The sequence below is a fragment of the Pongo pygmaeus genome, chromosome 14 (genome assembly GCF_028885625.2).
Source record: "Pongo pygmaeus isolate AG05252 chromosome 14, NHGRI_mPonPyg2-v2.0_pri, whole genome shotgun sequence".
NCBI lineage: Eukaryota > Metazoa > Chordata > Mammalia > Primates > Hominidae > Pongo > Pongo pygmaeus.
Genome location: NC_072387.2, coordinates 111,661,577 through 111,675,971, shown reverse-complemented (window position 1 = coordinate 111,675,971; position 14,395 = coordinate 111,661,577). Strand labels below are relative to the sequence as shown.

At 34.5% G+C, this 14,395-nt stretch overlaps 1 protein-coding gene across 4 annotated transcripts in view; it reads left to right on the top strand.

The window, feature by feature from the left end:
• Positions 1-14,395, top strand: part of FGF14 (fibroblast growth factor 14) — a 683,612-nt gene that overhangs the window by 660,001 nt on the left and 9,216 nt on the right. For all 4 annotated transcript variants that reach the window (XM_054445791.2, XM_054445794.2, XM_063651088.1 and 1 more), the window contains one exon: positions 13,664-13,862. In XM_054445791.2, coding sequence (XP_054301766.1) covers positions 13,664-13,862 — 199 coding nt within the window. The remainder of the gene's footprint in view (positions 1-13,663; positions 13,863-14,395) is intronic.

The window sequence follows — 14,395 nt, the reverse complement described above, 5'->3', positions numbered from 1 at the left end:
GTTTAAGGGCTCACAACACTAAAGATTTCACATGAAAGGGTCGCGATTGGTTGAGCAATCTAGGGGATACGTGACAGGGGTTTCATGCCCTGGTAGTCAGAGTGAAACAGAACAGAGCAGAGTGTTTCACAATGTTCTTTTACACAATGCCTGAAATCTATGGGTAACATCAGGTTCTAAGTCATGAGTTGATTTTTAACTACTGGGTTTAGGCCAGGTAGGCCCAGGCCTGGTTTCACGCCTGGTGCCGGCCTGCCTGTCTTTCGTTTTACTTCCTTGTTGTTTTTTCTTTTTTTCTTAAAACAGGTACTGAGTATAAAACAATATAAAACAATATGAGAGGGTCACTCTCTTCCCTCACCCTTAATGTGACCACTGGTTTCACTCATGCCCAATACCCAAATCCCAAATCCTACTGCTGTCTGTTCACATTCTGGATTCTGATTTCGTTGTTTTCTCTTTTTCATTCAAATGCCTTGTCTCTCCTCCTGCCCCGGGGTCTTTGTATATTGTATCACCCTTTCCAGGAATATTCTTCACCCTGCTCTTAGTCTAGTTAACTCATACTGGTGTTTCAGATCTCAGTTCAGAATTCAATGCTTTTCCTTACCACCCAAGCTAGGCCAGATTTATCTATGTGATCTCATAGAAATCATTCCTTTTCTTATAAAAACCTTTCTTAATTTGTAATAATACGATCATTAGTGGAAACATTTGTCTCTCATTAGACTGTATACTTCAAAAAATGATAAACTATGTCAACTTTTGCTTATTCTAACTTCTCAAGATCAAGAACAGTCATGGCTAAATACTAGAATCTCACCAAATATTTACTGAATAAATGAATGCATGAATTTTAGACATCATTAAGTAAAGAATGAATGGAAATTTGTTTCCATGTGTTCACAGTACTCAAAAATTTTAATTTGTTATTTAATATCTGGTAGACCAATTTTAGTATTTGTAATGGTATATATACATACCATTACAGTGTGTATACACACACACACACACACACACACACACACACATATATATGTACTGTTAAAGTATGAGACTATAAGGTGGGAAGAATCATCTTTGTAATTGGTACACACACACACCTATATATATATATAGATAGATATACATACACACATATAAACATACCAATTGGCATATATATATATATATATATATATATACACACACACACACACACACATAATACATATATATATACCAATTGGTATATACACACACACCGCAACTGGTGTATGTGTGTGTGTGTGTGTATATATATATGTGTGTATGTGTGTGTGTGTATATATATATATATATACCAATTACAAATATTATGATTCTCCCCACTTTATAGTCTCACACTTTCAACTAAGAACCTGGAAAGTAAGACAATATAATTCATTAATTTCTATAACATTTCATAGTATAAAATGAAAATTCACTGCTGATTTCTAGAGTACAAAATCTATAGCATGGTGAACTTTCATGGCTCCAGCTTTATCTAGTTAGAGTTATTTAACCCACAGGTTGACATTCTCCCCTCCTCAGGGGCTCTCTTTCTCCAGAAGGTATTGCCTCTTTTCTTGCTTTCCTGGCCTCCCTCTTCAGTGTTTCATGTTTGTCCTTTTGTGTTAACCTTTGGAATTATCAAACAAGTTGTTGCCAGAATCTGGGGACTCATGGCCGATGTGTTCCCAGCTAATAAAGCAAAACCAAGAGAAAATAATCCTCAGCATTGCATTTCAGAACTATGTGGGCTTCCTTTGTATTCCACAAATTCAGTGTTGGTGATTCTTATCAGATGCTTAATTTCCTCATATCCCAGTAAGATGATTTATTTGGTGCCCTGGGGAAAAAATTAAACCCCTTTTATCTGTTTTGTATTTTCAAAATTGTAATTATTAATGAATATATACTAAATAGCAGCATGATGTAGGTGAAATATCACATGGGTAGAAATAAATGCATCTTAATCCATTATGTCCTCTAAGACACAAAATCATCATCTATGACATGGAGATGGTGCTGTTTTTCTTCTTAAAGCATCTTTCACAGCATTATTGTATCAAATTTAGTATACAAGAATAGTCTTTGAAAATCATAAAGCTCAATCAGAAATTATTATTATTTGAAGAATACGGTATGTTAGGAGAAGTGTAGAACCTGCTTATATTTCCTCCATTTTTCTGTGAAAGCTTTCATTTTAAAGGCTGGCTAAACAGGTATTTTTGATCCTTTTGTTTCATTTCTATTTATATAAATAAGTGGTTTTGATGGGGTACATTCTTATTAGGAAAAGTTTACAACACATATGCTTAATATGAAAATGTTTGATATAAAGGTCTAATTTAACATGCGGTTGAAAGAGAAAAAAGTAGAACAATCTCGTGTATGCATGTAGACACAGGCCTAAGGAGAGAAGCATATGGAATTGCAAGAATATTATTAAAACACAATTCAAATAGTTAAGGGTAGGAAAAATGGGATGAAAACAATTGGATTTTTATTCATGGACTCCAGCAGAGTAAAAATCACACATTTGTTTCTTTTCCAAAATATGTCATTTTGTATTCAATTATTCAAGACAGAATGGGTAGAGAAGTACAAGGAAATGAAAGAAAATACTGATAAAGGAAGATAAAGTAACCAGACTAGATTTTGGTAGGATATAGCAAGACACAAAATTGATATATTCTAACTACATAAACTAAAATACTTCATTTTTTGCACAGCAAATTCTATTCTTGTTCTGGCTAACAAAAATTCTGTTGGAGTAAATTAAAACTGTGATCATATCACTTTTTCGTTGGACATAAAAGAACTAAATATTTTCCATAACATTTGTTCCACTCAGGAGTATCTTTCTTGCATCTTCCTTCACCTCCACTCCCATGATAATCGCCACCATTAAAACCGTTATTACTAAGAACACAGATTTTTGTTGTCTTTTTCCAGATTCTTGGGGTCTCTTAATTACGCAGTAATTTCTTAAATTATGCCTCCCTTTATCTTTCCTCTATTTTTGGTATTAGTAATATCTAACAAATCTTGATCAAGTACGCCGTCCACACCAGGTCATATCCTAGTCCCAACCCAATGCTTATAAGACATAAGGCTAAAATAATGAAATAAGATTAAAAAATAGAATAGTCGCTAAGACTGATAACTTTTAGAAATAATTTATCTAAACAAATTGAATAACCTTAAAAAATCTTGTGGTTGCCGTTGCTGTTGTTAAGCCACATTTCCCTCTTTGATTTCCTTTTAGAACCGTATTGGTTTCAGAACTGGTGTAATTAGTGATTTAGAGCTAAGGCTGTAGACTCAGGTTGGCATTAGAACCTGCTTCGCCTCTTACTAACTGTACAAACTCTCATCAAGATATTCAACTGCAGCATTGTATTCTGTTAAAAGGAATGCAATGAGGTAATGTATGCAAAGCCTTTAGCATAGTGGTTGTCTTATACTGATAAGTAAATAAATATTAACCATCACCCATTCTCACCTTAGCTCTCCTTTAATTGGATGTATATTTATATCCAAACCCATGTATAATAGAGCAGTGGCCATCAGACTACATGTGGTGAAGGACAGTACTTTTATTAATTGCCGCCATCAGACTACATGTGGTGAAGGGCAGTACTTTTATTAATTGCCAATCTTTTGTTGAAAGATAATATCATAAAATACAATAAAATTCAATTAATAGGAAATGTAAAAATATACAAAATAAAAGCCCAGAGATTTTATTGTTATATTCAACAAATATAAAAAACACTCTTAAATTTCTATAGTTTATAAATGTTTTCACATAATTTCTGTACTTCCTTTATTGCAGAGGGGAAATAAAATCTATAGACAGGCACAAGTTCCTTGATCCTACTTCTATGAAGAATGTATATTTTATTATTTTTCTTTTGAATAAGATAACCCTATTTCTAAAATATTCAAATGTTCATTGATATGGTTATGTATATATACACTTCTGTATACACACATAACAGTACACATACATATATATATTTGGCTTAATGTGATATTTGTGTTACAACAAAAGTACGAATCACTGAATCTGAAGTGTCCTTATAATGGAGGATGAGGCGAAACTGACAATCTGGCTTTGAGCTATCACTAATCTCTACTTTGATGCCTGAGTATTTGTCAAACAAAGAAACGTTTTGCATATTACTGTGTATATTTGTTTTCTGGTGACATTATTTACTCAGATAATCCAGAAATGTTTAAAAAACTCATGGCAGCACTTTCTCTTGATTTTGTTACATATGTACAGTGTGATTTCTTTCACGTAAAGCAGTATCAGTTTTACATTTTTCTTTTAGACAACGTTCTATACAGTTAGTATATTACCCTACACATGCCCAAGAAGTGTACCTTTGAGAAGCTGATGTATGACCAAACATGTTTGATCTTAGAGCTCAATTTTTACTCATACCACCACCTACTATGACACCCTCATCCCATTCTTCCCCTTCCTAGGGAGTTAATAACAACAATGAGCTTTTTTTTTTTTTTCCTATGGGGATAATTGGCAATCCAGGGAAGCCAACCCAGTTTCTATTTTGTTCAATGTTTCTTTAATTGATCAGTGAGGGGGAAAAGGTGGATACAGGTTGCGTGAAGAGGAGGAAAGATTCATTTTTGAGTACCTATAAATTTTTTTGGTACTTTCTTAAAAACTCGTTTTAAAATATGCCTCTTTTTCTTTACCTTTTTGCTCCTTATATTTGTTGCTTCTAAGAGATGTGTCACCTCTGCTAGGGTGATAGGCTATATAATTCCTTACTGCTTTCATCTATATATTTTTTCATCTGTAGGTATGGAGGTAGATAAAAATCAGCAGCATAAAATACATATTTTCTATGTTTAGTTGAATGAGTGATTCAGTGAAATTGATAATTATATGTATCAGTTATCAACTGTATAATGAACAACCACAAAACCTGCCATAAAACAATAAGTGTATGCATATTGCTCGTGAAACTAAGACCAAGTGGGCCTTGGCTAGGTGGCTCTGTAGATCTCGGCAGGACTTGATCACCTCTAGGACTAGGTTAGTTTTGATTGAATCTATCTGGCTTTGCTCCCCTGTCTCTCTCCTCCAGCGAGAGTAGCCCAGGCATGAGGGAGGGCAATCCCAGCTGCACAAGCGCTTGTTAAGCCTCTACTTTCTTTATCTTTGTTCAAAGTTGAGAGAATGCTGCAAATTACATGGCAAAGGTCATTGGTTGGGAGGAGGAGGATGAAGAATTAGAACCATTTTTGCAATTGATCACATATCTTAAAAAGTAAATTCTTTCAATTGAACAATATGATAAATGAGTAGGAATAGTTAAATAATTATATTTATCTTGATGAAAGTAACGTACTTGGGCAAGTTACTTCAACCTTCTGTGCCTCGGTTTCTGCAGTTCTAAAATGGGGATGATAATAGTGTCATGCCATATGATTATGGTGAGGGTTAAATTAGTGGATTTTGTAGTGTGTACAGCAGTGCTCAGTATAGAAATATGCATAAAGTGTTAACTATAGTTATTAACATCATTATTATCGTTAATATTGAGGCAACACAGTTGAAAACTGACAAATGTGTAAAAATGATATATGGTTGTCTTAATACTTTCTTGAGCATATTTATTTTGTGAATTTTTGGCTAATATTTATAGCACTGGTGCCATCTGTTCATCTTACAAGGATTATTATTTTAGGAGTTTATACATGTCTGTATTCCAGAGAAAAAGATTTTATATTGTAGAACAAGTTGGGACATATTTTTATTTATAATCTTAAAATATCTTACTTATAGACATATTGTAAATACCACAGATTTTTGTTTCTATTTTCTGGCTTTTATAAATTTTGTACTAATGTTAAGAAATGGTAGGAAGCTTATGACTAATGTCAATTTAATTGACATTTCTTAAAATGTGATCATTAATTGATTTGTTCTATGTAGTAATGAGAATATATGCCAATGTGTCCTAATTTTAATGTGCATACAGTCACCTGGGACCTTGTTAAAATGCAAATCCTGATTCTGTAGGTCTGGGGTGGGCCTGGGATTCTGCATTTCTAACAAGCTTCCAGGTGATGACGTTGCTACTGGTCCCTGAATACCACATTTTAAGTGTATGCGTGCACACACACATGCACACACACACACACACACACACAGACATCTCCTTATGTATATTTAAAAATTATGCACACATATAAAATACATATTTTAAAATATATAATACATATTTATATTGAATAAGTGAAAATTTAAATCAAATTATTTGATATTTAGTTATTGTTATAAAACATGTAATAAATATAATGAATCAAAGTAACATATAATATTTAATAAATTATTGTGTCTAATGATGTGTTAATCTCTAAATGTTGAGAAATATCTTTACTGCCAAAAAATGCTTTAATTTTCAATTTTGTTTCCCTGGAAACAAATAACAGAATTTGGCCCTATAAATATAAGTTGCTGTCGAGACTCCTTTGTTGGTAGAAATATACTTAAATTCCCTAGGTCCTGTAATCAGGATAAAAGTTGTCTCTCTCTCTCTCTTTTTTTTTTTTTTTTTTTTTTTTTGATGGAGTCTTGCTCTGTCACCAGGCTGGAGTGCAGTGGCACGATCTCCGCTCACTGCAACCTCTGCCTCCCAGGTTCAAGTGAGTCTCCTGCCTCAGCCTCCTGAGTAGCTGGGACTACAGGCATGTGCCACCATGCCCAGCTAATTTTGGTATTTTTATTAGAGACGGGGTTTCACCATGTTGGCCACGATGGTCTCCATCTTTTGACCTCATGATCGCCTGCCTCAGCCTCCCAAACTGCTGGGATTACAGGAGTGACCACCGCGCCCTGCCAGAAGTTGTCTCTTAAACTCATACATAATTATGCTTTTATTTGAGGTATACACACAACCAATTAACTAATTTTTTTTCTCCTGTGGGCATTAGTCACAGCCCAATATTAAAAGTTTTTGACTACGTACAACTTTATATAAATAAAGTGCATTCGTCAACTTAATTTTCTGCTTTTGAGTGTTAACTGCAAATATTTTGTTTCAACCTCAGGACTGTAAAATCTTTCTAAAAGTTCTCAATATTCTTTTCTTTATAAGTAATCTTAAGAGTACTCTGCCTTTTTGTTTTAAAGAAGTGGTTAGTGTCAGAACAGTAGCATTAAAGGATACAATTGATTTTAAAACTGTAAAAGATGAAAGAGATTGGGATAAATCTCTGCTGACCTCAGGATAAGCTCTAGTAGATCAAATCTCCAAAATGTAGAAAAGGGAGGAAAAAAAATTGAGAATTCAGATTAAGTGGATCTGAATATGGGAATTCCCATCTAAAGATATGTCTAATTAACTTGAAATCTATTAAGAATAATTAAATAACAGCCTTGTTCATGATAACAACATTTGAGTTGCACTTTCAAGCTCAATTTATAGTTGTAAATATAACTACAGATTACAACTTAATTTCTAGTCCACAAATTATTTTTCACCTCTCTTATTTGATATTTGAAAGAACCCTTTGTTATTTAATATTATACTCAAAGTAAGAACTTGGACTTGGGGACCTCCTCCTCCTTTAAGTTCAAGCGTCCTCTGAGGAGAGATACTCCCCTATGGAGTCCAGGATGAGGGTCATTATTGAGCTCTTAATGGGAGGGGACTGAATTTTTGGATGACTCTGGAATATAGAGGTTAGTAAAATATTAGTAGCTATTATTTATCCTGTATTTATTATGTGCTATTTGCTACTATGTGTCTAATATCGTTTCTCTATTTCCTCTTTTTAAGTTATTTTGGAATTGCCTAGTATTCTAAAAAATGTTACGAATGTGTTCAGAATGCCCCTTTTATAGTTTTCCCTTAAATGGTGGTGGTGAGCAAACTTGAAGACATTAACAAAAACCTAATTTTCATTTAGTCTTAGATAACACCAAGGTGACACAGTAACTAAGTGGAGTTAGTGGGCTAATTCCTAATGGAAGCCCGGGCTCATAACAGAACATAAAGGCTTTTCCAAAGATGAAACACTGGTGAAGCTTCTCCTTCAAGTTGTATATGTTTGCATATGTGAAAATATGTGCAATCCAAGTTTAACTTGGGAGTGCTTAGCTCCTTAGGAATTTGCTTTTGGGTTAATAACTCTTCCTTCACTTAGGTTGGAAAGTCCTCAAATTTTACCTTAGATCAGGATTGGCAAACTTTTGGCAAAGGACCATATAGTAAACATTTTAGGTATATATATATATACCTAAATATATAAATATATATATAAATATAAAATACTTTAAGTTCTAGGGTACATGTGCACAACATGCAGGTTTTTTACATATGTATACATGTGCATTAAGAAAATGTGGCACATATACACCATGGAATACTATGCAGCCATGAAAAATGATGAGTTCATGTCCTTTGTAGGGACATGGATGAAGGTGGAAACCATCATTCTCAGCAAACTATCACAAGGACAAAAAACCAAACATTTTAGGTTTTGTGAGCCATAAAGATCTTTCTTGACCACTCAGCTCTGAAATTTGTAGTGTAAATGCAGACACAGACAATATACGAACAAAGGAAAGTGCCTGTTTTCCAACGAAACCTTATTTACAAAAACAGATGAAAATTGTGTTTGGCCTGAGAGCCAGTTTGCCGGACCACTGGATTAGATTCTCAAGGTCACTTTCAATTCTGTGGTTATGATTTTGCCAGATTATCTGAGTTATTCATTCCTGATGAGTTATGGAAGGGGAGCTCCTTCCAACCAGAAGTCTCTCTTTGTACATGCAAATGGCCCATCAGGGTATTTTCCTAAACAAAGGCATTTCCCTCAGAAGAGGAATTCTGCTGCTACTGTTAAGATAATAAGTACACCACAGATGGTGCTTTCATTTCAAAAACAACCATAACATAAAAAAGATATAACATTTCTGTTTAATTATTGCATTTTTCTATCCTATGACTTGATGATTTAGTTTGGCAGTGGTGCAAATGAATATTCAAGCTTCTGCTGGAACTCATCTGTTGTTGATTTTGTTGTGGTGGTGGTGATGGTTCTAAACATAGGCAGGAGGCAAGGTGAGAAAGAGATACATCAAACTCCTTATCGATCTTGTTTTGGCAGATTCAAAGAGTTTATATTTCAGCCTAAATTTAAATAAGCATTTTTGTATTATCACTGCCAGTTTTAGAGTGTTTCACTGGCACAATAATTGTATTATCCAACTGCATAGAAACTATCAATTAGACCAGGACTGCTTTGAGAAGCAAAGTAGTGTACTCCTCTTTCTTTGGTTCTTGCTGCTCTACATTGGAGGTCTCATACTGAAGGCTCACAGGCTTCCCCGTGGCCCCTTGACCCACTCAAGGTTGAAAAACAAAAACTAAGAAATAGTTGCCAATGTTAAAAGGAGATTATCTGTAGAAACTTGCATTTCTTACTTGTTTTGAAAAATCAGATCTCCTAAAGATGTAAGGTTTTTATTTTCACAGGAGAACCATGTGAGGGACAGCTGCTTTATAAAAAAATCATTGCTTCTACCACTGTCTTCATCTCACCATAGAGCCTGAGTCAGAGGCTGTTTATCCTCATTATGGTGCCATGATCATGCCAGCTTGCCTCACTCCTGTATCTACCTGGTCATTAGAGGCATTTGAGTTTGTGGCCCGTACTGTGCACATTATCCCTGGAGATCTCATCAATTACAATTATTTCCACCTACTGGACTTTAAGTAGTTCTACCTATTGGACATTTTCAATGCAGTCTGTCTTCCTAAAGCATACTGCAGGATTGAAGCACAAAGTATGACTGTGCAATTACTCTCAAGAGCATTTTTGTTTATATTTGTCAATGTCACTTTTTTAGGTCCCTTATAAGGAAATACCTTTCAAAAGTTCATGCCAAGAAACTTTTCATTTTCAAAAAGGAAAATATTTTCTCTCTTGAATAATTTTTATAACATTATAGTCTTTCTGTTTTTGTCCTGGCTACCAGAAAGTTCAGAAGTCAGTGTGTCATAATTGTGGTATTATTTCTCCCCTTACTTTGTGTGTTCTGGTTCTCCATTTGTAATATTAATACTAACTATTAACGTGAACACACACATACTCATGTTCTACAGACAACTTTCAGGTTCATTTTGTGAGAGATCAGGGTTGAAAACATCAGCACAGACATGTTCTTAACTTTTCAAAACCATCCTCCACACTGACAACAGATTTGTATTTATAACATACGAATCGGGCCATATTATTATTCCCTTGCATATTCGGGAATTCAACATGTCTTCCTCTCACTTATAAGACATCTAATTTGTTTATTAGAGTTTCCAAGACCCTTTATTACGTTGCTCAAACCTATCTTCCCATCCACAACATTCTCTACTTCTGTCCCACAAAGCCTGTATCTCAGTGATGAACTACTTACAGTTCTCCAAATGTACCAGGCCATTTACCACCTCTTGCCTTTCACAATACCATTGATTCCCACTATAATCACTCTAGTATTTTATAGGTAAGTCACTCATAACAAATATTATATTGTTCTGTCATTTTTCAATGAAATGAATGACTTATTTTTCTTGGTATATTTCATGCTGAACCCAATATTTTGTGTAAAACTGTTTTCATTGACTATGTAGCTGACTTTTGATTTGGTGAGATTTTCACAGAATTGAAATAACTGATCAGGATATATTTTTGACTACAAATAATGAGAAACTTTTAAAGAATAATTATTGAGTGTTCACTGTATACCAAGTTCTCTTCTAAATATGTAATACGTATTTATTCACTCAATCATCCCAACAACCTTATTGCCCTATGATTTTTGTCCTCATTTTAGAGATGAGGAAACTGAAGCCCAGAGAGATTGAGTAATTTCCCCAAGAATACACAGCTAGTAAGGAGTGGGGTCAGGGTTGAATCCTACTGTCTGCCTCCACAGGTGATGTTTATCTGCTCCATTGCTTCCCATTTACGTGTTGAAAGTATATCACTTATATACTTTCAAATAGCAACTAACCTCAACTTCCATTGGTTCTATCGGTTCTATAGGAAATGCTGGGGTTATTTGAGACTTCAATATTGGAGGAACAGATTAAGTTCTCAAAAAGTTTTGAGAAAATGTATTAGACAATAACATCTTTGAATGTAACATGTGCATTTGTGTGTGCATTAATTATTTAGCCACAAATAAGAAGGCTGAAAATATACCAGTCTCCACTATCACAAGCAACTGAAGGCAATAGTTATCAGTTGTGGAAGACAGAAAGAATCACCTATCTGTGAAGTCACAGGCACGGCTCACAGAAAGGTGCAGTGGAATTGACTTCTTTGGAGTCCTAGGATGCGAACATTTCATCTGAAAAGATATAGTGTCAGAAGTCCTTAAGGTATCCACCGAGAATAAATTACTTCCTCTACATAAAGCATCTCTTCTCTTCCATATTCAACATAGTGAATTCATAATGGAGACAATACATCTCGAAGTTGCTGATGGTGTTGCAAGCACCATTCATGTTTTGGACATTATGGCAGTGATGATCAGAAGAGAATCCTGTGGATCTACGTTTTTGGTGTTTGTAGCAGAAGGATGAGCATCAGTGAGCCAGGTTCTGGGCAGAGACACCTGAAGCCCAGGAGGCGGAGCCAGGTTCCTCTGACTTCCGCTAAGTGACCCACTAAGTCAGCTCTTACCATCTCACTCATAGCTGATTTTGAGATAGGTTTTTAACTAGTAAGCAATATGCTTAGATGCCCTGGCCTGTCTCAGTAAAAAGACAAGTGAAATGCCAAAGTCTAATCCTTTTGTTTTAGAAAGTACAGTTTCAACCAATATATTTATTAGTCTCTTGGGGAGAAGCCAGATTTGTAGCATTCCATTTTGTTTTACTCACAATAAATGCATGAACATGTACTGTTTTATCAATCCTTTTTTTCTGGCGCATGGCCTGGACATTGACTCAGTGAGACTCTCATTTATTAGTGAGAAAAGTAATAGGAGGATATTTGGAGATGCAGGACTCAGTAGAAAGCCAGAACATTTATTTGGATGGGATCTTATTCTAATCTGAGGTAGCATCATCAAGAAGAAATAAAGATCTACATAAGTTGCTCCAGGAGGGGGCTAAACCTGCCATTTGGCTATTGCGATTTCATCAAATTGATCATTGTAACTGTCATCTTTGTCTTGAAAAGCATCTGCCACTAACAAAGCCTGTTCCCCTTGGAAAACTATTAGCTCTCAGTGAATTAAAGTTACGTAGCACACTGAATAAATTGTCTCCTGCATGAGACAGCATTTGATAATTCACACTTTTATGGGAAATATTGAAAGGAAATTTCTACATGACATTAGGTCACATTCCTAATTACAGTTAGCATAAAGTCAAGCCTTTAATGTTTTAGTTTTTAGCCCCTAAGGAATATTTTTCAGAATGGGTATACACCATTTTTAGAAGAAAAACAAAAGTTACTATTTTCTGCAATAATAAAATCTATTAAAGAAAAATGAAAACTTTATGTATATTTTTTAGTCCAGTGGTATTTTTAAAAAGATCAAGGACAGTAAGGATCTATTTTCCATCTATAGTTTATATACATATAGAATAGCACAGTGTTGGACCTATTTAAAACTAGCTAAGTGTCTTTCATGGTCTATAACCAGACAGGTTGAACTTCAAATTTATTTTTAATAGAGGGCTGTCAAAAATGCATATGTAGATTGTACCTTTATCAATTTTTTTATTAATTTGGCATGGGATTATATTCATTATTATTCATCCCAAAGTAAGAAGTATATAAAAATCATCTGTGAATATTTCTGACATTAATAATAGTTGTAAAGTAGTAAGCTTTGTGCTGCTCATCAATTAATGTAGACCATGGCGTTGAGCATAATAGTATTTAACAAACTGTATGCTTTCCAAAAGTGCTGTGTGGTTTTTCAGTTGGAGCAGCTTTTGATGTTTATCTTCAAGAGTTCCAATGGGGCTCAAACCTTTGGAGCCCCATTGAATTATTTTCAGCTCCTGTCACTATGACCAGCTAACACGACACCTAACCTCCTCTGGTTATACAACAATAGCTCTAGTGGCTGGCAAGTAAGCCAGCTGATTGTCATGGTTTTAGTTTGAGGTTTCAGTTTGTTCCTTTGTAAGTAAAATGTATCACCCTATGATTTCAGTGATCCAAGGAGCAACTGGCAACTGTAGAGTATTATATCACTGTTCCTATGGAAACATGTAAAATGAATTATAAAATATCTGAAATGTGTATTTTATTTGGCTCACTTTATTGTGAATATCTGATGCTACTTTAATGCTCCCTTTCTGATTATACTCTGGTTGAATTGTCTTCTGTTTAAGTTAAATCTTTAGTTTGCTCATGTCTTGTTTTCTTATGATATACTTTTGCTTCTATATATTCTCAATAGTAGCAGGTTCTTCTCAATTTATTGTATATTTTAAAAATGTATAGACAATTATTGTGTGCGGGAAGGGGTATCTCCGGTCATCCATGCCAAAGCACTCTTTCACCATGCTGGGAAACTTTCTAGAGAATGAATAGAATGTACAGTGAAGATCAAGTTCCTTCCTCTAACTTTTGTTTCATTTTCTCTCCACAGGAACTTTTTACCCCTGAATGCAAGTTTAAAGAATCTGTTTTTGAAAATTATTATGTAATCTACTCATCCATGCTGTACAGACAACAGGAATCTGGTAGAGCCTGGTTTTTGGGATTAAATAAGGAAGGGCAAGCTATGAAAGGGAACAGAGTAAAGAAAACCAAACCAGCAGCTCATTTTCTACCCAAGCCATTGGAAGGTGAGTATTATGCATGCGTTATTATTATAGACTTATTACATATTTTATTTTTCAAATTGATACGTCTACTATGGCTATAAGAAACCTTCACGAAGTGCTGGAAATGTCATTTATTTTGATCTGGGTGATGGTTGCACAGATGCCTACTTAAGTTATTCATTTAGAATTTGTGCCCCTTATACACTTTACCATATTTGTGTATGTATGTGTACCAGGAAAAATTTATTCTCTGCCACCTCCAAAGGCTCAAATCCTCACTGCTACAACCACTCTAACCCTTAGATAATTTAAATTAATTTAAAACAATTTTAAATCTGTAATGATACAAATCTGTGATGATAAGTATATTAGAAAAACATAATAAGTATATTAGAAAAAATAAGTTTTGAGTGTGGAATCAAAAGTATTTTCCATTTTGATATTATCTAGGTGAAAGTAATTACCTACTTGTGGATTATTATAATTACAGAAAATTAAGAGATAATAGCTTGACTCTTAAAGAACTTGCTGATGTTACACATCTGCTTTCAAAT